The sequence below is a fragment of the Cricetulus griseus genome, chromosome 4 (assembly GCF_003668045.3).
Source record: "Cricetulus griseus strain 17A/GY chromosome 4, alternate assembly CriGri-PICRH-1.0, whole genome shotgun sequence".
Lineage (NCBI taxonomy): Eukaryota > Metazoa > Chordata > Mammalia > Rodentia > Cricetidae > Cricetulus > Cricetulus griseus.
This window is the reverse complement of record NC_048597.1, coordinates 134,580,164-134,601,593: the sequence shown is the minus strand read 5'-3', so window position 1 is coordinate 134,601,593 and position 21,430 is coordinate 134,580,164. Positions and strand designations below refer to the sequence as shown.

The 21,430-nt window shown below is 48.0% G+C and overlaps 1 protein-coding gene across 8 annotated transcripts in view; it reads right to left on the bottom strand.

Moving 5' to 3' along the window:
- Positions 1-5,100: 5,100 nt before the first annotated feature.
- The window catches only part of Smarca4 (SWI/SNF related, matrix associated, actin dependent regulator of chromatin, subfamily a, member 4), a 100,947-nt gene continuing 84,617 nt past the window's right edge, over positions 5,101-21,430 (bottom strand). For 6 of the 8 annotated variants that reach the window (XM_027411564.2, XM_035443521.1, XM_027411565.2 and 3 more), the window contains 5 exons: positions 9,324-9,432; positions 9,103-9,204; positions 8,085-8,217; positions 7,861-8,003; positions 5,101-5,535 (listed from right to left, as the gene is read on the bottom strand). In XM_027411564.2, coding sequence (XP_027267365.1) covers positions 5,503-5,535; positions 7,861-8,003; positions 8,085-8,217; positions 9,103-9,204; positions 9,324-9,432 — 520 coding nt within the window. In that variant the 3' untranslated portion in view covers positions 5,101-5,502. The remainder of the gene's footprint in view (positions 5,536-7,860; positions 8,004-8,084; positions 8,218-9,102; positions 9,205-9,323; positions 9,433-21,430) is intronic. The other 2 variants (XM_027411566.1, XM_027411570.1) reach the window with 1 other exon arrangement.

Sequence of the window (21,430 nt, the reverse complement as noted above, 5' to 3'; positions counted from 1 at the left end):
CTCTCTCTCTCTCCCCCTGTTCCTGCTCTCTGTCCCCTCTCTCTGTTTCCCCGCTCTGTCTCTCTATGGCGACCGGCCATGGCGGTCAGCCATTACCCTGTTCCTCTTCTTAGTCTCCCCATTCTACCAGGCCTTATAATAAACTTATAGTCAATATGTCTGTCTCAATATTTCTCTTTTCTTCTTTTTAAACAAAAGAATAACAAGCACAGCTTGGTCTTGAACTCCTAGGCTGAAGCAATACTTTTTTTTGTTGTTTTTCAAAACAGGGTTTCTCTGTGGCTTTGGAGCCTGCCTTGGCACTTGCCCTTGTAGATCAGGCTGGTCTCGAACTCACAGAGATCCACCTGCCTCTGCCTCCCGAGTGCTGGGATTAAAGGTGTGCACCACCAATACCTGGCTTGCACCACTACCACCCAGCTGAAGCAATACTCATGAGTGGTTGAACTACAGCGCCATGCCCATCAAGATTGGCAACATAAAAAGTTGCTTGTGGTTATTATTGTGAGTACACAAATGTCACAGCATGTGTGTGGAGGTCAAGGGACAACTTTGTGCAGTTAGTTCTCACCTTCCACCTTTACATGGTTTCCAGGGACCAAGCACAGAGCCCAGGCTTGTGTGGCAGCACTTTAAGCTGTGGAACCTACAGCAAGCTTTGAGATGATGAGGGCCTGGCCTCATAGAGCTGAGATCAAAGTAGGTGATTCAGGGTTGTGCAAGGCCTGAGAGTCCTGGTTTTCTTCTGCCTCTGTGGTGATAAGAGCATTTCCCCCTGGGGGTGTAGGGGTAATGAGGTCAGGGGGCTTTTGCTCAGCAGCACACAGGGACAGCTGAGGGAACTCTTTCTGCCTGGATGCAGACAAAGGCAACTTTTTTTTTTTTTTTTTCTTCTGACAAAGGCAACTTAATGAAGGTAGGAAGGGTTTGTTCTGGCCTGCCATTGCGGGGACATCAGGGCATGATGACCAGAGCATGAGATGGAGATGAGCTGCTTCTCAGCTGCTTTCTCCTTTCTTCTTTTTTTTTTTCCAAGACAGGGTTTCTCTGTGGCTTTGGAGGCTGTCCTGGAACTAACTCTTGTAGACCAGGCTGGTGTCAAACTTACAGAGATCTGCCTGCCTCTGCCTCACGAGTGCTGGGATTAAAGGTGTGCACCACCACTGCCACTACCACCCAGCTTCCTTTTTTCTTTTTCGAGACAGGGTGTAACAGTCCTGGCTGACCTGGAACTCACTCTGTAGATCAGGCTGGCCTAGAACTCACAGAGATCCACGGGCCTCCCAAGTGCTGAAACTAAAGATGAGAGAACCCCATCACTATCCAGCCTTGTTTGTGGTTTTAAAAATTTATTTTGATTTCTCCGTGTGTGTGTGTGTGTGTGTGTGTGTGTGTGTGTGTGTGTGTGTCTCCTTGTGTACTTCCAGGCACTTGTTGAGTCTAGAACAGGGCATCTACTTCCTTGAATCCTTGAAGCTAGGGTTACCAAGCTGATGTGGTGCTTGGGACTGAACTCTGGGAAGAAGCAAACACTCTTAACTGTTGAGCTACCCCTCCAGACCCTTGCTTGAGGTTTTAATAAAGGACTTTGGGCCCATGAGATAACTCAGTGAATAAAGGCACTTGTCACCAACCCTGACACCCTATATTTGATCCCCAGAATTTTTCCTCTGAGCCTTGTGTGTATACTGTGGCACACATGTCTTCCCACCCTATAAAAATAATTGTAAATATCTTTATTAGCTGGGTGGTGGTTGTGCATTCCTTTAATTCCAGTCCTTTCTCTGTGAGTTCAAGGCCAGCTTGGTCTACAGCGTGAGTTCTAGGACAGGCAAGGCTCACAGAGGAACCCTATGTAGATTTTTTTTTTTTTTTTTTTTTTTTTTTTTTTTTTTGGTTTTTCAAGACAGGATTTCTCTGTGTAGCTTTGGAGCCTATTCTGACACTTGGTCTGGAGACCAGGCTGGCCTGAAACTCAGAGATCTGCCTGCCTCTGCCTCCCGAGTGCTGGGATTAAAAGTGTGCACCACCAACACCCAGCAAGAAAAAAAAAATTTTTAAAAACTTTTTTTTTTCAAGACAGTTTGTCTATGTGGCACGGACTGTCCTGGAACTCTCTTAGCAATCCCAAATGCTGGATTAAAGCCTTGCGCCACCGCTGCCTAGCTGGGAGCTTTAAGGAAAGGTCATTTGCTGGGTGCATGCGTGATGGAGCCTGTAGATGTCAGAGGACAACTTTATGCAATGCTAGAGCGGAGTCCAAACCTTCACACTAGGTGGCCTGCAGTTAACTGTCAGGGTCACTTCTGTGGCTCCGCTCTTTCTCAGTGCTGAAGAGAACCCTGAGACTTCACTGGGGTTTGGAGTGTGAGTTTCAGAGGAGCAAGTGGGGTGGGAGGTGACACACCACACATCCCCCATCCCTGCTGCCATTTTCCTAGCAATTGGCTTGTGTGCTTTGTTGTGTCAGCAAAGTTACATGCTGTGTAACCCACAACTCTTCCAAGACATTACCACATTCCAGATTCAGCACCCCTCTTCCAGATCCCAGAACTCCTGAAATCCAGGCTTGGATCTTGCAGTTTAGGGAGAAGGGTCCCCACCTGTAACATCTGTGAAATGGACAGAATCCCTTAGACACTGGAGTCTTAGAAAGCTTAGGCACCAATGGGACCAGTAAGGAAGAGGGAAAGGTCACCATAGGCCAGCAGGAGTGAGGCCAGAAGGGGCTGTCACAAACCTCAGGCAAACGGCCGGCTTGGGGCTAGGCAGGCCGGCTACTCCGACCTCTCACCCCACGTCCCATGTCCCCATGACACCTGGCAGTGCACGTGATGCTGAACTCAAAGTGTGCCTGTGTCGGGTCATTTCACTTCTAGCCTCTCAGATGAGAAAGGGTGCAGGCCCCAGACTCAAAGAATGGCCATTTCAGTTGTGTAGTCAACAGCACAGAAAAAGGACGTGTGCAATTACCACAAAAGGGAGAGGCCCACTCATCATTCTCTGTGAAAAGCTGGGACAATGGGGGCCATTTCAGGGCACAAGGTAGCCGATGTATGCGTGCTGCAGTGAGACAACACGCAGAAGCAGGTTCTGACACCGAAGAGGCAGTTCCAGACTTCTGATGGAAGAGATGTAAGCTCATTTTGGGCTCTGCTGCTGTTTATAACCAACTATGTTATCATACCTACATGTTGGTATATTTGTTTTCTTTTTTTTAAGAGTTTATTTACTTATTATGTATACAACAATCTGCTTCCGTGTCTATCTGCACACCAGAAGAGGGTACCAGATCTCATAATGGATGCTTGTGAGCCACCATGTGGTTTCTGGGAATTGAACTCAGGACCTTTGGAAGAGCAGTCAGTGCTCTTAACCTCTGAGCCATCTCTCCAGCCCCTTCTTCTTTTCTTTTTTTTTTTTTTTTTGACACAGGTTTCTTTTCTTCTTTTTTGAGCTGCCTGGTAAGGCCCAGGTTTTATTTATTATTTTTTGTTTTTTTGAGACAGGTTTCTCTGTGCAGCCCTAGCTGTCTTGTTTATAGACCAGGCGGGCCTCTAACTCACAGAGATCTGCCCGCCTCTGCCTCCTGGGATTAAAGGCCTGTGCCACCATGTCATTTAAAAACTTGTGTTTAGGCCTGGAATTTGTAGCACACGCCTTTAATCCCAGCATTTGGGAGGCAGGTGGATCTCTGTGAGTTTGAGGCCAGCCTGGTCTACAGAGTGAGTTCTAGGATAGGTTCCAAAGCTAAACAGAGAAAACCTGTCTCAAAATCCAAAACAAAAAACTTGTGTTTATATTTCAAGAGCACAACTTGAGGCAGTGAGATCTCCCCTTCCACTACCAGAGCTCTGCAAATCAAATTCAAGTTGTCAGTCACTAAGCAAGCACCACCTCTCTGGCTCACAGGACATTTTGCCTTTTTTTAAGATTTAATTATTTATTATGTATACAGTTCTGCCTGCAGGCCAGAAGAGGGCACCAGATCTCATTATAGATGGCTGTGAGCCATCATGTGTTGCTGGGAATTGAACTCTGGACCTCTGGAAGAGCAGCCAGTCCTCCTAGCCACTGAGCCATCTCTCTCTAGCCCAGACTTTTTTTCTATAAGACAAAGTCTCATTGTGTAATTCTGGCCATCCAGGAACTTGATGTAGACCAGGTTGTCCCGAATGCAAAGAGTTCCTCCTGCCTCCACTCCACCACCACCACCACCACCTGGTCTCAGAACCAAGACAGGGCCTTTCTATGAATCTTTGGCTGTCTTGGAATTCACTACACAGGCCTTGAAATCACAGATATTCCTGCCTCTGCAGGGACTGAAAGCAGGCTTTTTCTAAAACTTACTTTTATCATCTTATGTTTGTGTGTTTGTGTGTGTGCCCGTTCCAGGTACCCTGGAACTGGAATTACCGTTGAGTGACATGTGGTACTGGGGAATTGAAACCAGGTCCTCTGGAAGTGTGGTCAGTGCTCTTTAATCACTGAGCATCTCTCTCCCCTCCCCCCAATTTTTGGTTTTCTTTTGTTTTTGTTTTTAGGTTTCTCTGCATAATAGCCCTAGCTGTCCTGGAACTAACTCTGTAGATTAGCTTGGCTTCCAACTCACAGAGATCCACCAGCCTCTGCCTCCCAAATGCTGGGATGGAAGGCCCTGGCATGCTAGTCTGAGATCCTGAAGGTTCCTCTCCAGGCCTCCATCATAGAGCACAGGGCTGCTGGACTGGATTGGGGCCTGGCCCTGCTGCCGATGTCTTTGAGGACACAGGGACTTTGTGCTGCAGTGTTTTTTCCTGTGGTGCTATCTACCCAGCCCAAATGACAGACTGCCCTGTGTGGATGTATATGAGCAGCATGTGCGCACATGTTCAATATGTGTACACACACACACGGAGGCCAGAGACGGATTGATTTCCCAGTTTACACTGAGATGGAGGCTCTCACTTGAACCCACAGCTCACTGACTTGGCATGCCTGGCATGTGTGGGTGATGGGGCTGCGAACTCCAATCTGTACCCCTGGCATGGCCAGTCCTTTGCCCAGGAGCTAGCCCCAGTTCCTACTGTAACAACAAGGAGTACAGGGAGTACAAGCCAGTGGTGGTTTGTCATTGGCTTAATTTATTACTGTCTGACTCCAGTGACACTGACATACCCGCGGGGCCTGTGAGCCTCCAGGAGAGTCGGCTCTGTCCAGTAAGATACAGTACAAGGAGTGGACGGCACGAGCATGCATCCACGCTGAGCTACAGTGACTGAGGCCTGGGGAGGTGGATGGTACCTCCAAGAGGTCCCTCTCTAGACAGTTAATGCTGGTAGAGACTCAAGGCCAGGCCAGGGTCGACAGACAGGCCTATTCTTCTCTGCCTATAAATGTGGAAGATTGCATGTGTACAGTTCTCCATGTCCGAAACTACATCTGTGCTACCCATCACTGCTAAGGGCTACTCCATCTCGGCTGGGACGTGCGCCTCGGGGTCAGGACTCTGGAATGTCTGCTTCAGTCCTCCTCGCTGCCACTTCCTGAGCGGTCCTGGAGGAACATGGGACAGGTGGTAAGTGGGTTAGGCACTCTCACGAGTCATAGTTTTTCCAATGCTGTGGAAGAGCCTATGATCTCAGGATCCCAGGAATAAATTATCTTGATACAGCAGAAAGAAAACATCAAAACTTGGACTCTGCCTTGCAACATGGCAGCCCTGCTACCACTGGGCCTGTTGTATGGGAGAGAAACAGGCTTGAGAGGGAAGGCCAGGCCACCATAGAAACCTCCAAGAGGCAGCCAGCTCATTATAGCCATTCTGAATATGAACATGTGTCCAGTCTTCTGAATATTATTTTGGTATTTGTCTAATGCATCTCAGACAAGCCTCAAACTTGCTAAGCAGTCAAGGATGATCATAAACTCCTCATCTCCTGTCTCTACCTCCCAAGTCCTGGGATCACAGGTGTGCACCACTATGCCTACAGTCATTATCTTATTATTAATTTTTTAAAATTTTATAATGTTTTTGGTTTTTCAAGACAGGCTTTCTCTGTGGCTTTGGAGGCTGTCCTGGAACTAGCTCTTGTAGACCAGGCTAGTCTCAAACTCAGAGATCTGCCTGCCTCTGCCTCCCAAGTGCTGGGATTAAAGGCGTGCGCCACCAACACCTGGCCAGTCATTATCTTATTAAGATTGATTTTTAGGGATGGAAAGATGGCTCAATGGTTAAGAGAACTGGCTGCTGCTTCTTTTCTGTTTTTTCGAGGGAGGGTTTCTCTGTGTAGCTCTGGAGCCTGCCTCTGCATCCTCAGTGCTGGGTTTAAAGGAGCACACCACCACTGCCTGGAGAAATGGCTGATGCAGTCTACAACGTTTTCTAACTCCAGTTCTAGTGGATTCAATGCCCACCCCACCCTCCATGCTCACCAGGCACATACACATATGTGCAGTCAAAAGATCTAAACACAAAAAATACAGATAATCTAAAATCAATAATAAGAAAGACTTTTCTTTTTTTTTTTTTTTTTTGAGTTAGGGTCTCTATCTTGGCTGGCCAGGAACTTAAGAAAGTTGCCTACTTCTGCCTCTTTGTTAGTGTGATTAAAGGTATACACCATCCACCATCAGGCTGGAGAGATGGCTCAACACTTAAGAGCACTGGCAAAAAAAAAAAAAAAAAAAAGAGCACTGGCTGCTCTTCCAAAGGACCCAGGTTCAATTCCCAGCGCCCACATGGCAGCTCACAACTGTCTGTAACTCCATGATCCAACAGTCTCACACAGACATAAATGCAGGCAAAATACCTAAGTGCACATAAAAAAAAAAAAAAAAAAAAAAGATACACACCATCACACCCAGCTTATTTTTATTATGTAATGTTTAGGTGTGTGTCTCTGTGTGGACATGACTGTATACTCTCAGGGTAGAGGTCTGGTATCCCCGGCCCCTGAGTTACAGGCAGCTGTGAGCCACCCATGTGAGTGCTGGGAACTGAACTCAGGTCCTCTACATGAGCAGTAGCACTCTTACTCACTGAGCCATCTCTCCAGCCCCTTCCCATTTTATTTTACTGGTTTTCCAGACAGTGTTTCTCTGTGTAGCCCTGGCTGTCCTGGAACTCACTCTGTAGACCAGGATGGCCTCTTAACTCAGAGATACACATGCCTCTGCCTCCTGAGAGCTGGGATTAAAGGCATATGACATTACTGCCTGGCTCCATTTTAATCTTTTAAAATTAGTTTTATGTGTAGGAATCTTTGACCTGCATGTATGTTTATGTATCATGTGTGCCTCATGGCTACAGAAGCCGATTTAAAAGGGTACTGGATCCCCTGGGACTGGAATCATAGATGGTTATGAGCTACCACATGGTGCGGGGAACTCAACCTGAGTTCTCTGGAATAGCAGCCAGCATCATTAACCCGAAGGCATCTTTTTAGCCCTTTTAACACACTGGTCTTATGCAGAAACTGTCCTATAAAAGCCAAGGCAGAATCAATCCTGAGGACCCAGCCTGTGTCCCATGGCAACACATAACAGGAAGGCCTCCAGTGTTATGTGGCCCTGGTAATCCCAGTGCTCCTGGCTTTCCTAGGACACAGACCTGTCCTGCCCTACCCTGCCCAGCTGTTCTGCAAGCTTCACCATGAGCCCAAAGCCCTCCACTCTGATAGTCTGTGTGCTACCAGAACTACACACACCATTGCTGCCTGGGCTATGGGTCTGGATTGTGAGAGGCTAGACATGGATATGTGAACAGGCTAGGTTACATAATGCTGAGCCTCAGTTTATCCATCTGCAGAGTGTCCTGGGCTTGGGATTGGCTGAGGTGAGGTGTAGCTTAGCTGAGGTGCAGCCTAGCAATGCCCTTACCTCTTCCTGTTCCTCCTCACTGTCGTCGTCACTCACAACTGGCTTGGCCCGGGACCCCCGGCTTGGCCGCCGCCGGCCCCCCTTCAGTCGGTCCTGGGCCTTCTCCTTTCGGCCCAGCTTGATCTTGACCTTGACAGAGCGGGCTGTGGGGCAATAAGGAAGTCATCTGTAACGTGAGGTCACCTATGTGCCACTGCAGCTTCTCTGCCCTTTCTCTTACTCACACTCAGACTCGGAGCCTTCCTCCTCGCCCTCCTCTTCCTCCTCACTCTCCTCGCCTTCACTGTCATCCTCCTTCTCAATTTTCTGCCGCACACTGGTGAAGACAGACTGCAGGACGATGGAATCCTCGTAGATCTGTGGAAGTATAGGGCTTGTGTGACTTTCTTTCGAAGCCCTGCTGTTCAGCAAGGCCACCCTACAACCCTTCCCCAGATGACAAAATGCCAGGCTGGGAGGTTTGTGCACTGGCCAGTTTCTCCCTCACTGACTCTACCTCTCAAGGCCCTGATGTCTACAAAGATGAAATGGCGTTAGAAATACAGTCCTGCTGGCATGCTATTTCCTTGATCTAACAAAGCAAAACCCATATCCTGGAAGCTGCCCCTCCCAGATGTGGGAGGAGTCTGCCAGAGAACAGGGACTACTGCCTGGCATTTCCTCACAGAAAAATATACATGGCACAGGATGCTTTTCAAGAGACTGTACAGAACTAAAGATAAAACTGCAACATAGACTGGAGAGATGGCTCAGGGTTAAGAGCACCGCTGCTCTTGCAGAGGACCCCCTTCAATTCCCAGCACCTACTTTGTGGCTCACAACCACTTATAATGCTCCAGTGGATCTGATTCTCTCTTCTGCAGATAGTACATAGACACCCATGCAGACAAACACCCATATATAAAATAAAACTAAATTGCAGCCAGGCATTGGTGGTGTATGCCTTTAATCCCAACACTTGGGAGGCAGATAGCTCTCTGTGAGTTCCAGGACAGGCTCCAAAACAATACAGAGAAACCCTGTCTCGAAAAACAAAACAAAACAAAACAAACAAACAAAAAACCCTAAACACAAGACATACAACATGGCTGGTAGGCAGCTGTGTGTGGTACCTTTACTACTAGGAAAAGGGACACTGCTTTCAGCAATAGTGGAGCATCCCAAATTGTTAATGTCAAACAAAACCCCATTAGTTGCAGAGGGATGAAAGGCAGGTGGCACGATGGCCATGTGGGTGCTCACCAAAGAACCCTCAAGATTGAACGTCTGAGCATTCTGACAAAGCAGCATCACGTCCTTCTCCAGGTCATTGAGGCTGCGGTACTTGTGGTTTCGGATTCTTTCCTGTGGGGAAGGAGGGAGGCCTTACTCTGGGCACTGATGACTTCCTGCCTGCCCATGCTGTGACTGCTAGGCTAACCTGGCTGTCCTCCCACAGCCCCAGAACCTTGGCACGCACACACCTTGATCTTCTTGAAGTCCACAGGTTTTCGGATGAGCTCATAGTACTCAGGCAGCTCCTTGCGAGAGGGGAGTTGGATGAACACCTCGCTGAGCTGACGTCCACTACTGCTGCAATATGACATGGTGTGTGTCACTCCCAGGCATTGGTCCATCACCCGGGAGAGACATTGCCCCACCACACAAGGACAGAAGAGGAGAATTTAAAGACCAGGGAGTTCTTTTATCTTTCTGAGACAGTGTTTCAATATGCAGACCAGGCTGGCTTCTAACTCAGAGATCACCAGCCTGCTTCCACTCAAGTGCTTGGACCGAAGATGAGTCCCTCCATTTGCCCTGGGAGATACTTAAGTGTTTGAGGTCTTTCAAACCTCAACTGAGGACTGCTAAAACATTCCTGACAGATAAACAGGTCCAGTGGCAGGATGTGTGTGCAGTCTGGTCACATCTCTAAGCCCAGCTCTGGAAGGAGTGTCATACTGCCACCCTCAGGGTACACATACCCAGGTGACTCTCATTCCCATCAACAGTCATTCTGTAGACCAGGCTGGCCATGAACTCACAGAGACCTGACAGCCTCTGCCTCCTGAGTGCTGGGATTAAAGTGTGCACTACCACACCCATCTCATCCTAGTTTTTATACTATGCAAGCCACACTTGCTTGAGCATGAAGAACAGGAGAGGTACCTTCCAGAGGCCACAATCCCCACAGGCATCTCTCCTGCTGGTGGCACCAAGCCAGTGACCTTCAGAGCATATGGCACAAACCCCAGGATCAAAGAGGATGAGCACAGCTGTGTTGTGGGTTCTCCAAAGGGACAACTGGGCCGTGGCTTGGGACTACTCTGACTACTGCCCTGACTCCTGTTCCTTAGTGGCCCCTGTGGAAAGTAGTGTGAGCAGGCTTTGCAAAAAGCCTAAGGGGGCAGATGGAGCCATATCCACCAGCATAGGGAGGGAACCAGGCTCCCTAGGATCTCTGTGTGGCTAGAATCAAGAATGCACCTGTCCCCTGGTCAATCACAGCTGCCCAGCCCTTCAGAGGTCCCGAGGGGCAGGACAAGCAGCTGTTATCTGTAGGGAGGCGAAGGTCCTTGTGGCATTGAGCTCCACAGCCACCTCACCAGCACTGCTCTATTCTTATCCTTCTTCTCTCTCACACAGCCCAGGCTGGCCTCCAACTTACTGTATTGCCAGGAATGACCAGGAATTTCACTCTTTCTCTTCTTAAAAACCCTAAATTCAGGCTGGGTGGTTGTGGTGCACGCCTTTAATCCTAGCACTTGGTAGGCAGAGGCAGGTGGATCTCAGAGTTCAAGACCAGCCTAGTCTACAAGAGCTAGTTCCAAGACAGTCTCCAAAACAATACAGAGAAACCCTGTCTCGAAAAACCAAAACCAAACAAACAAAACCACAAAAAACAAAACACAAATTCAAAAAAAAAAAAAAAAAAAAAAAAGGCTTAGTGCTCAACAGGCAGAGGTAAGAGGATCTCTGTGAGTTGAGGCAAGCAGTCCACATAATGAGAACCTATCAACCTATCTCAAAAAACAAAACAAAACAAACAAACAAACAATACTGGACGGTGGTACTGCTCGCTTTAAATCCCAGCACTCGGGAGGCAGAGGCAGGTGGCTATCTGTGAGCTGGAGGCCAGCCTGGTCCGCAGATCGAATTCCAGCACAGCCAGGGCTACACACAGAAACCCTATCTGGAAAAAAACAAAACCAAAACCCCAAAACCAAACCAACAAGCAAACACCAAGCTTCAGTGGATGCTCCATATCTACAAGACTACGGGCAGCACAAATTGGACTTGGGTTATAAAAGAAGAAAAATAGGGGAAAAAGTTAGGTGATGGAGGTAGATAATGGGTTAGGATGAGGAACAGGAAGTGAATATAACTAAAATACACCAAAGTTTGTGTTTTGTTTTACAAAATTCTAAATTGGCTAGGCCTGATGGAAATCACTGATAGAGTGTTTTGCCTAAAATGCACAAGACCCTGGGTTCCATCTCAGCACACAAAAAGAACAAAATTGTTTTCAGTGCATGGAGGTCACAATCCATGATATAGTTCCTTGGATACAACAGACAGGAGGAAGCTTTGTCCCTGCATGGCACATGCCCCACAAAGCAACTGCCACTGTATCATAGCATCAGTTAAAATTTTGCTCCTATTGCTCTGCTGAGAAAGCAAATAGTTCCTTCATAAAGCATGGGTGCATGAGGGCATATGGACATGTGTGGCCTGTGTATAGGAACTAACATCTTCCATCTCCTTCAGGGCCACATTTTCATTACTAGCCTGGTGAATGGGCCTCAAGGAGGCCATGGCACATCCCCTCCAGCCAAGACAGACCTGCTTCCAGTCTCCAGGCAAAGGACATGGCTTAGCCTAGCTTCCTGCACTTATATGTATTACTGCTGTGTGAGTTTCTTTTTGCTACTAAAGAGCACTGGCTAGGAGGTCTCCTCAACTGAGTCCTGACTGTGGATTTTCTAAGCAGAGCCCTCCTGATAGCAGCAAGAATTCATTCAACCCTGACCCTCAGCAAGAACTGTTTCCCCCACAGAAACAGCTGACCTGAACAAGGGGGAGCTCATGGGTCCCGGACTAACAGCTTGTAAACCAGATTAGGACAGAACCAGGCCCCCTGAACGAGGATGTCAGTTTGGAGACCTGGGCAGTCTATGGGGCCTTTGGTAGTGGAACAGTTATTTATCCCTAGTGTACAAATGGACATTGGGAGCCCCCATTCCCCATAGAGGAATACTCTCTCAACCTAGACACATGGGGAGGGCTTAGGCCCTGTCCCAAATGATGTGACAGACTTTGATGATTCCCCCATAGAAGGCCTCATCCTTTCTATGGAGCAGAAGAGGGATGGGATGGGGGTTAGTGGGGGGCATGGGAGGGAGAGGGAACTGGGATTGATATATAAAATAAGACTTTTTTTTCTTTTCTTTTTTTCTTCCGAGACAGGGTTTCTCTGTGTAGCTTTGGAGCCTATCCTGGCACTCGCTCTGTTCGGCTGGTCCCGAACTCACAGAGATCCACCGGCCTCTGCTTCCTGAGTGCTGGGATTAAAGGCATTCGCCATCAACACCCGGATAACTGTTTCTAATTTAAATAAATAAAAGACCTTTCCCACTAATTGCAGAAAGGCAGGCACAGGGGCATGAAGAGGACTTGGCAAGTTGGTGGGGCCTGGGAGTTAAAGGTCAGCTTGGACAGCCCAGCAAACCCTGTCTCAATAACAAAACATGTTCCCGGTGTGGCAGACTTGCTTACTTTGAGCTGTGCAACTATTCCCTCAATCCCCTCCCCCTACTTTTTAAAATGCAGTAGAGCCTTGAGCATTCTGCTCAGTGTCACTTTCATAATCTTGAAGAGACTCCTGTCTCAAGTTGCCCATGATGTTGGGGCACTCTGGATGATGACCCATTGGCATGTGTGTGTGTGTGGGGTGCCTTGACTGTGTTGAGTGATGTGGTGGGCAGCTTCATTCCCTGAGCAGGAATAAGGCCAGCAGAGCGGGCATGCATGCATTCATTCCTCTCTGCTCTTTTTTTTTTTTTTAAAAGATTTATTTACTTATTATGCATATAGTGTTCTGCCTTAAACACACTTGCACACCAGAAGAGGCACCAGATCTCCTTACAGATGGCTGTGAGCCACCATGTGGTTGCTGGGAATTGAATTCAGGACCTCTGGAAGAACAGCCAATGCTATTAACTTCTGAGATATCTTCCAGCCCTCCTCTCTGCTCTTGACTGTGCTTGTGATCACACTACTTCCTGTCCTGACTTCCTTCCCAACAAGGACAGACTGTCCCTGAACGATGACCTAAGAAACCCTTCCTTAATCAGTTGCTTGTCAGGGCATTTTATCACAGTAACAGAAATGAATCTAGGCCAGGTGGTGACAAAAGCTGCTGCAGCCATTCTCCTGTGGTCTGGAAATTATTGATATTCCCAGGGAGTGGCTGTCCATCTAAAGCAGTGGTTCTCACCTTTCCTGATGCTGAGGCCCTTTAATACAGTTCCTCATGTTGTGGTGACCCCCAACCATAAAATTATTTTGCTGCTACTTCATTAGCCGTAATTTTACTATTATTATGAATCATAATGCAAATGTCTGATGTGACCCCCAAAGGAACAGAAACCCACAGGTTGAGAACCGACGATCTAGAGGAAATTGGCAATCTTCTGGGTTGCTTAGGATGCTCAGTCCAGAACCTGGTGGGTGAGTCGTGTTGTCAACCTGACGTCACTGTTATCTGTCTCCAATCCAATCCCGAGGAGTCCTGGGCTATATACACAGCAATGCCAACTGACTTGTGGGTCTTGTAGGAATTTTCCTCTCTGTTTCTCAGGTCCTTCCCTCTACATACCCTGGCTGGTCTGTCCATTATGCCCAGGTCTTCCAGTCAGTGCTCTCGGCTCTGGTACTGCTGACAGTGCACCCAATGTTACCCCTGTCAGTGCCATCACACAGCACCCGCCACCAAAGCTCAAGGCCACTTCTCATCCTGGGATGAGCAGCAAAGGCTGCTGGATGACAGCTGTATTTGGATAGAAAATTCTGCTCTGAGCAAGTTAAGCCACACAGATCACCAAGGCAAGCAGACACTTGCCTTTACTCACAAAACTCACATGGTGATACTATGCCCTAGTGCTACCTGTCACTCTTGTCTGCACACAGGGCAGGTGGTTACTGGGTGGATGGTGGTCCTCTGCTATAATTCAGTTTGGAAGACTGACATGTGAACATACAGACTATGGATGTCACGAGACTCTTATCCTGGAAAGGAAACACAGGTGCATGTCTCAAGAACCTGAGGAGTAACAGCACCCATGACTTCTTCACTTTTTAGAAACATGAGTGGACCCTAGGACTATGTATGGGCAGGGCAGAGCAGGGCACTTGCTGTGAGGACCTCTTGGACAGTAAGTAAATGCCATCATACTTTGGGGGCTAAAACTTCACAACTGTGATGCAGTACTATCCTGGCTCTCTCCTAATCCCCAGGCCCACTTGCCAAGCTCTCTAGCCAGTGAGAGGTGAGCATGCCATAGCTTGTCACACACTTGAATAGCATCTCAAGCTCTTCAGGACTGTCTACTGACATCAGCACTGAGTGTCACTCCCTAGGAAAGCCTACCATGCACCCCAACTTGATGCAAATGTAACCTCTCCTGAGATCTCTGGTCCAGGGTGCTCCTAACTGCACCCACATATTTCTCATGATGCTGGTACTGAACGAGCCTTACACATACTAATCAAATGCTCACCACGAAGCAACACCCAGAAGCCTATGATTCTGCCATCCCTGTGTTCTGGAGTGGCTCTGGGCGATGGGATTGGCTGAGCTTGGTCTCTTCAAGGGTTCTCAGGCTTGGCCACATCTATTTTCCTTACACTGATAGAGCATCATGCTGAGAGTCACAAGTGACAAGTATTACACCTACTAAAAGGCACTGGGACATGTCACTGGATATTAACAAAGCAGCAGCTGGATTGGGTGGTGAAAGCACACTCAGGAGGCAAGTATGTTTACATAGAGTTAGTTCCAGGACAGCCAGGGCTACACAGAGAATCCCTGTCTGAAAAAAAAAAAAAAAAAAGGCAACAAAACAAAACAAAGTCAGCAGCTGCCAGGGTGGTGGCAGCACACACTTTTAATCCTAGCACTCGGGATTACAGACTACATTCTAGGACAGCCAGAGCCACACAAAGAAAACCTGTCTTGAAAAACAACAACAAAAAGCAGCTGTGGACACTCAGATCGTTGGTTTTAATTGTCACCATGGCAGTCTCTGGATTGGGTTGCTGGTAGGCATGTCTGTGGGGGACTGTCTTGACTGTGCTGACTGAATGGTTGGACCTCTCCATGAAGGCAGTTCCCTAGACTGTAATTGTGCAGAGGGTGAGTGGAGCAGTGAGCATGTGTGCATTCAGAGCCCTGCTTGACTGGATGTGATGTGATTAGATGCTGGCAATTCCTGGGTCCTTGACTTCCTTGCTCTGATGAACTGTCACCTTGAATTTCTTCCTTAAGTTGTATCTTCAGGGTGTTCTATCACAGCAACAGGAATAAAATGAGGACAGATACTGGGAAAGGAAGTGCTTGGTTACAGGAAATCCTCACAGGCACTAAGCTGGCAGCAGATGGACGGCCTGGGGCTATGACCTGGTGTGTCTACTGTACGGTATGTGTTTATGTGTTTCTGGGTGCACAGTGAAGCTGAGCACCCTCTCGAAGGCTGCTAGCACTCCGCAGCCTTTTCCAAACACTGTCAGAACACAGCTTTGTTCATCTGTCTGGGAAGGGGGCTTAGACTTGCTTATTGCCCTGCTCTCAGCCCAGACACAGGAGTGAGGGCCATGGTCATGGCTTCCAAGTTGGGTTTCATTGCTTTAGCCAATGATGTGGGCAATAGCTGGGGACAGAACCACTGCTGCTGCTCTGCTTCATGTTAACTCCCAGAGAATAGACTGCCTCCACTTCATTCCCTGTCCTCATTACGACAGAAAGGGACACCATCGAGAGTCTTCCAGGGAAAGTGGTTTGCAGGCCCTCTTGTGAGCCAGCAGCCTGGGTGGGACCCTTGACTGTGCTGCCACCATATGGGCAGGTCCTTCCTCCACACAAGCTCAGGGGTTCAGGAACAGCTACTATCAATGTCTTTTCTTTTTTCTTTTTCAAGATAAGGTTTCTCAGCAGGGCACATGCCTTTAATCTCAGCACTCAGTCTGTGAGTTCCAGGATAGCCAGAGAAACCCTGTCACAAAATAATCAAAAAAAAAAAAAAAAAAACAAACAAACAAAAAAGATAAGGTTTCGGGCTGGAGAGATGGCTCAGAGGTTAAGAGCACTGACTGCTCTTCAGAGGTCCTGAGTTCAATTCCCAGCAACCACATGGTGGCTCATACTATTTATAATGAGATCTGGGTGCCCTCTTCCAGCCTGTAGGCATACATGAAGGCAGAACATTGTAATAATAATAATAAAAAAAAAGATAAGGTTTCTGTGTAGCTCTGGCTGTCCTAGAACCCAGAGATCCACTTGCTTCTACCTCCCGAAGTGCTGGGGTCAAAGGCGCGCACCACTACCACCACCAACCAATTACCAGGTCTTTTAAAGACAGTCTTATGTGTCCCACACTGACCTTGAGTTCACTTCTGATCTTCTGCCTGCACTTCCTCAATGCTGGGGGTTATAGGTGTGCACTTCCAAGGTGCTGGGATGGAACCCAAAATCTTGTGCATGGGAGGCAAACACTCTGGCACCAACCCTAGAACCAAAGTTCTTATTATGGTGTCATGCTGGTTAACAATGGAATCTGGGGGCTGGAGAGATGGCTCAGAGGTTAAGAGCACTGACTGCTCTTCCAGAGGACCGGAGTTCAATTCCCAGCAACCACATGGTGGCTCACAACCATCTATAATGAGATCTGGTGCCCTCTTCTGGCGTGTAGGAATATATGCCAGAACACTGTGTACATAATAAAATCTTCAAACAAAACAAAACAACAACGAAAAACAATGGAACCTGAGCTTAGGGCTTAAGAAGTCTGGAAGACCTTCCATAGAGCCCAGTGCTCTACAGAACACAACTCCAACACCTTCATTTGATGATGAGATCCTGAATATGGCATTGGTAGAAGTCAAGCTGAGAAAGGAACAGGTGACCACAGATGAAAAGTAATGCGAAGAAAGCATCCAAGGACTAGGAAGCAGATGCAAAGAGACATCTAGAACTGCCCTGGCTCTCTGAGTTGACTGAGGCTAGAGGCAAGTTGAGGGAGGCCCAAGGTCCATCTGCAGTACCAAGTGACAACAGCCCAGACTGAATTTGTCAGCATTCTATCTGTGACTATGGCAGCAATCTGTGTCAAAGGACACCTTAATCCTCTTTTGAGGCATCAAGAACTTGGAAGCCAAAGGGCAATGTGGTAGTCTAGTCTAGTAGAACATATGGGATGGAGAATTTGAGGTAACTGGGTGTGGAGATCATACCATAAAGGGGTGGCCTATACACCATATTCGGAGACTTAAGCAAATGGGACCTGGGATCTTCTGTTGAACGGAGGGCCTTCCCAAGGACACAGGCTGCTGCTGACTCAGGGGACAGAGCAGGAGGGCAAAGGACTCAGCTGTTCCAGACTACCACAGCACTCTATCAGTCCTGCCTGTCTGCCTGTGAGCTACAAACTGATCACTGGTCTCATTATCAGCTGCCTGCTTTCCTTGCTGTGTAAATGTTTGGCCCAGGGCATGAAGCCCAAGATAGAATCTGCCTTCTAACCAGACAGAACAGGTGGAGCTTTTACAAGTAGAATCTAAGGTGAGCTTTCAGCCTTAGGTGGCCAGACAAGGAAGCAGGCCAAGAGTGCCCTGAATTGCAGAGTGAGCTCTGTCTGTGGCCTGGCCTGGGGCTCTCCCGGACTTCCTCTGGCCAAAGTATCTGCAGTTTCTGGGCCAGGTGTCAAGCAGATGGCGCTGATCAGAAACCTGGAATCAGCAGGCAGCATGTCACTCAAAGGCTGAGGGGCTGGAAAGCTCTGGGGCCAATTGCCCCATCTTCCCTGAGGACTGGGGTATGGCTCCTCTACTTAGGAGGACAGATTTCATTGCAGAGGTACTTCAGGCAACAGCTCACAGCTTGGTTTTCTGCACAGAGCACAGTTTCTCCTCTGAAAAACATTTGCCTCGTGCCTCTGTACCCTGAGTAGGGGCTGGAAGGAGACAGTATGGCTTGCTGAGAAGCCCCAGGCAGTGCTAGGTTTATTTCTGGGCCTGAAGCTTCATCCTGCCCAGCTTCACTTTCCCATAGGCCTTGTTTCACCATTTGGAAACTGAGGCACAGGGATAGAACAGAATTCTAAAAAATCTACAACTCTCACGTTCCCAGAAAAAGAGGAGATGGGGCCAGATATGCTAGCCTGGTGTGAGCGTGTACTCACCACCTGGAAGTGTCAAGTGCAGACACCATCCCCTTTTGTCTTATAACACACAATGCACAACCTGTGGGACAAACATGTTGTCACCATGACCTCAGCATCAGTGTGAATACTGATGTGTGGGAGGTCCACAGCCCTGGGGATGACCGAGAGGCCCAAGGCATTCCCATAGACCAGGTGGCTGAGGTGGCACCCACCCTACTAGTGCTCTGAAGCCTCCCCTCTGCACTTGAAAGGATCTGCTTGCTGCCCTTGCTCTTCCATGGTACAGGACAAGGTACACCCCACCTCCTGAGTCCATACTTCATTTATATCTATGTTTTGCTTTCAAAGTAAAAACCTCTATACCCTTTCATTTTGGCAATGCGGTCTTTGGCTGACTGTGTGCTGCATTGCTGGTGACGGTGCTCAGCTCTGTGTGTGCCAGGCACAGCTTTACTCTTGGTCTGGCAGGTTCTCTAACACAGACAGAGGACTGAAACCGCAGGGAGAGCAACTGTTCAAGTAGGTGGGTAGCCCGAGCCCTTGCTCCCTGCCCTAGGATAACAGCACTCTATAGACACTGTCTCCTCTCACTGACACTCACCCTCCTCGTCTCCCAGGGTTCTGCTCATATAGTCAATCCTGCCAGCCTTCGGACTGATTCAAAGAGACACACAATTCAAGCTCTCTACTCCTTGTGTGTCATGGTAGGAAGGTATATACTGCAAGTGGGTGTTATGGAGCCAAGTTCGGGTTTATGGTATTAACTCGAACAGGTCAAAAAGCCACAAGCCTCAACCACCAGCATTCACACAGCAAGGGCTTGCCTGCCTCTCCACAGCATTCTGCCTTGGACCCAGCAGCACTAGTTCCTGGAGGCCGCTAAATGGATGTGTAACCTAGCAGTCACCCAGAAGCAGGTATGTGGTTTAGTTCAAGATCATTCTTGAGTGTCTGTCAAGAGGCACTGTGGCACACACCTTTAATCCCAGGACCTGGGAAGCAGAGGCAGCAGGCTGGTCTACAGAGTGAGTTCCAGGATAGTCAAGGCTACACACAGAGAAACCCTGTCTTGAAAAACAAAAAACCAAAAAAAGCACTATGGCAATTCAGATCCTTCACGCTCCATTTTAAACTTGGGTTTGCTGTATATCTGAGTAGAGGCTTTAGGAAGCAAACTGAAAAGATCCCAATTTGCAGCCCCAACAACAGAAAGCTGAGGCAGTTGAAATGCATTAAGTTTGAGGCCAGCTTAAGTAACAAAGCAAGTGCTTGCCTCAAACACAACAAAAGGTTCAAATGTTTTCCCCGAAATGTTCCCCTTGATGGTTTAGATTGCTAGCTGTTCTTGCAGAGAATCCAGGTTCAATTCCCAATACCCACATGGTGGCTCACAATCACCTGTAACTCCCATTCTAGGGATCCTATACATTCTTCTGGCCTCTGACATCATACACACATATACATGCAGGCAACCACTCTCATACATTAAAAGAAAGAAGGTTTGATGCTTGCCAGGACTACATAGTGAGCTCCTATATAAAATAAAAAACAAGACGAAGCTTGACTCTACAATGTTATTCTCTCCGTGTTCTCTCTAGCATACTGGGAATAGGGTAAGAGACATTAGGCCTGACTTGTGTCTGAATACCGCCTCAAAACCTTCCAGATGACAGATATATCATAAAGAATCTATGGTCTCTGCCTTCAGGTGCTGCAAGGCGACCTCTGAGCCCTTGAAATGCCATTTGGAGGGGTCTGGGCTCTGTGATTCAGGCTGGTGACTATGGGTCAGGCTGAGTAGCAGAGGTGTCGAGTAGCCAGCCACTCGTCCACAACAGAGTCCCAACAAAACCCTGGGGGTGCTGAGGCATCTCTGGATGTTTCAACATTTATAGGGAAACTGGCAGTGTCTGTGATGTTGCCAAGAAGGGAGGTACAGTGGGGAGATACCTTTCCAGAAACTACAAACAGGACTCTCATGGAAGCTGCTGCTACTGAAGGCCAGACTTGTGGATATCCTGTTAGCTATTTCCCTTGGCTGCTTTTGCCTCTGTCTTTTACCATGACAAAGCCAGACTTTCTGTAAGCTCACAATGTGCTGTCTCCCAGCTTTGCTTGCCTTCCTAGTAGCAATTTAGTTAGGTGTCAGAAGTATCTACCAAATGAGTCAATGATGTACCTAAACATCATTGTGGAACTCATTGACAAATGAGGTAGGTTTCTGATGAGAAAAACGAGGCAAGGCTGACTTCCCTCAGGTGACATGTGACTGTGGCCATCAGCAACAGAGGCTAGGGTGAAGGGACCAGCAAAACCAGAGCTCACCATCACCCTCTGAGGCATCCAGTTATAATCTTACCCCCTGTGGAGCTCTGGGCTCTGAGACACTATCCAATCTAGGTGTGAAGTTACCCAGAAACCAGGCATCAAGCCCCAAGACTTCTTGTTCCCCAGGGTCAACTATAAGCACAGTCACACCCCCAACAAGGTGCCCTGCAGCAGAGTCATCTTGACAACCCAACTCTGAGTCTTCACTTTACTAACCAAATTACAATCACATCTGTGCATTGGAGACTGTTCTACTGCTGGGTGAGTCATCTGTCACCTCATGGATAAGGAGGTGAATGAAGCCTTTTTAGTAGGGCACAGAATACATGAGCAACAAACTAGTTCCTAGCCGGGCATTGGTGGCACACACCTTTAATCCTAGCACTTGGGAGGTAGAGGCAGACTGATCTCTGTGAGTTCAAAGCCAGCCTGGTCTATGGAGCGAGTTCCAGGACAGGCTCCAAAGCAATACAGAGAAACCCTGTCTGGAACCACCTCCCCCCATCAAAAAAACCCAAACAAACCCAAACTAGTTCCTCTGAAAACAAACAAGGCCTTGCCACTGCTATGAAGTGTTCCACACATGCTCCTGATATACTAATCCAGGGAAATCAGTGACCTTGGTATTGTTATGTACACATATAAAAATGAAGGTAGACCACTCTTAGCCACCCAGAGTCCTTCAGGCAGCTCTGCAGTCAGGCACCATTTGTAGAGAACTGCTGCTCACTGCCCAGCACCACGGTTTGGAACTTCACCCACACTGAAGTCCACGTGCTCTGCAGATAAAGGTCCCTTAGGCGGCAGCAATATCTGCCTTCAGAGCT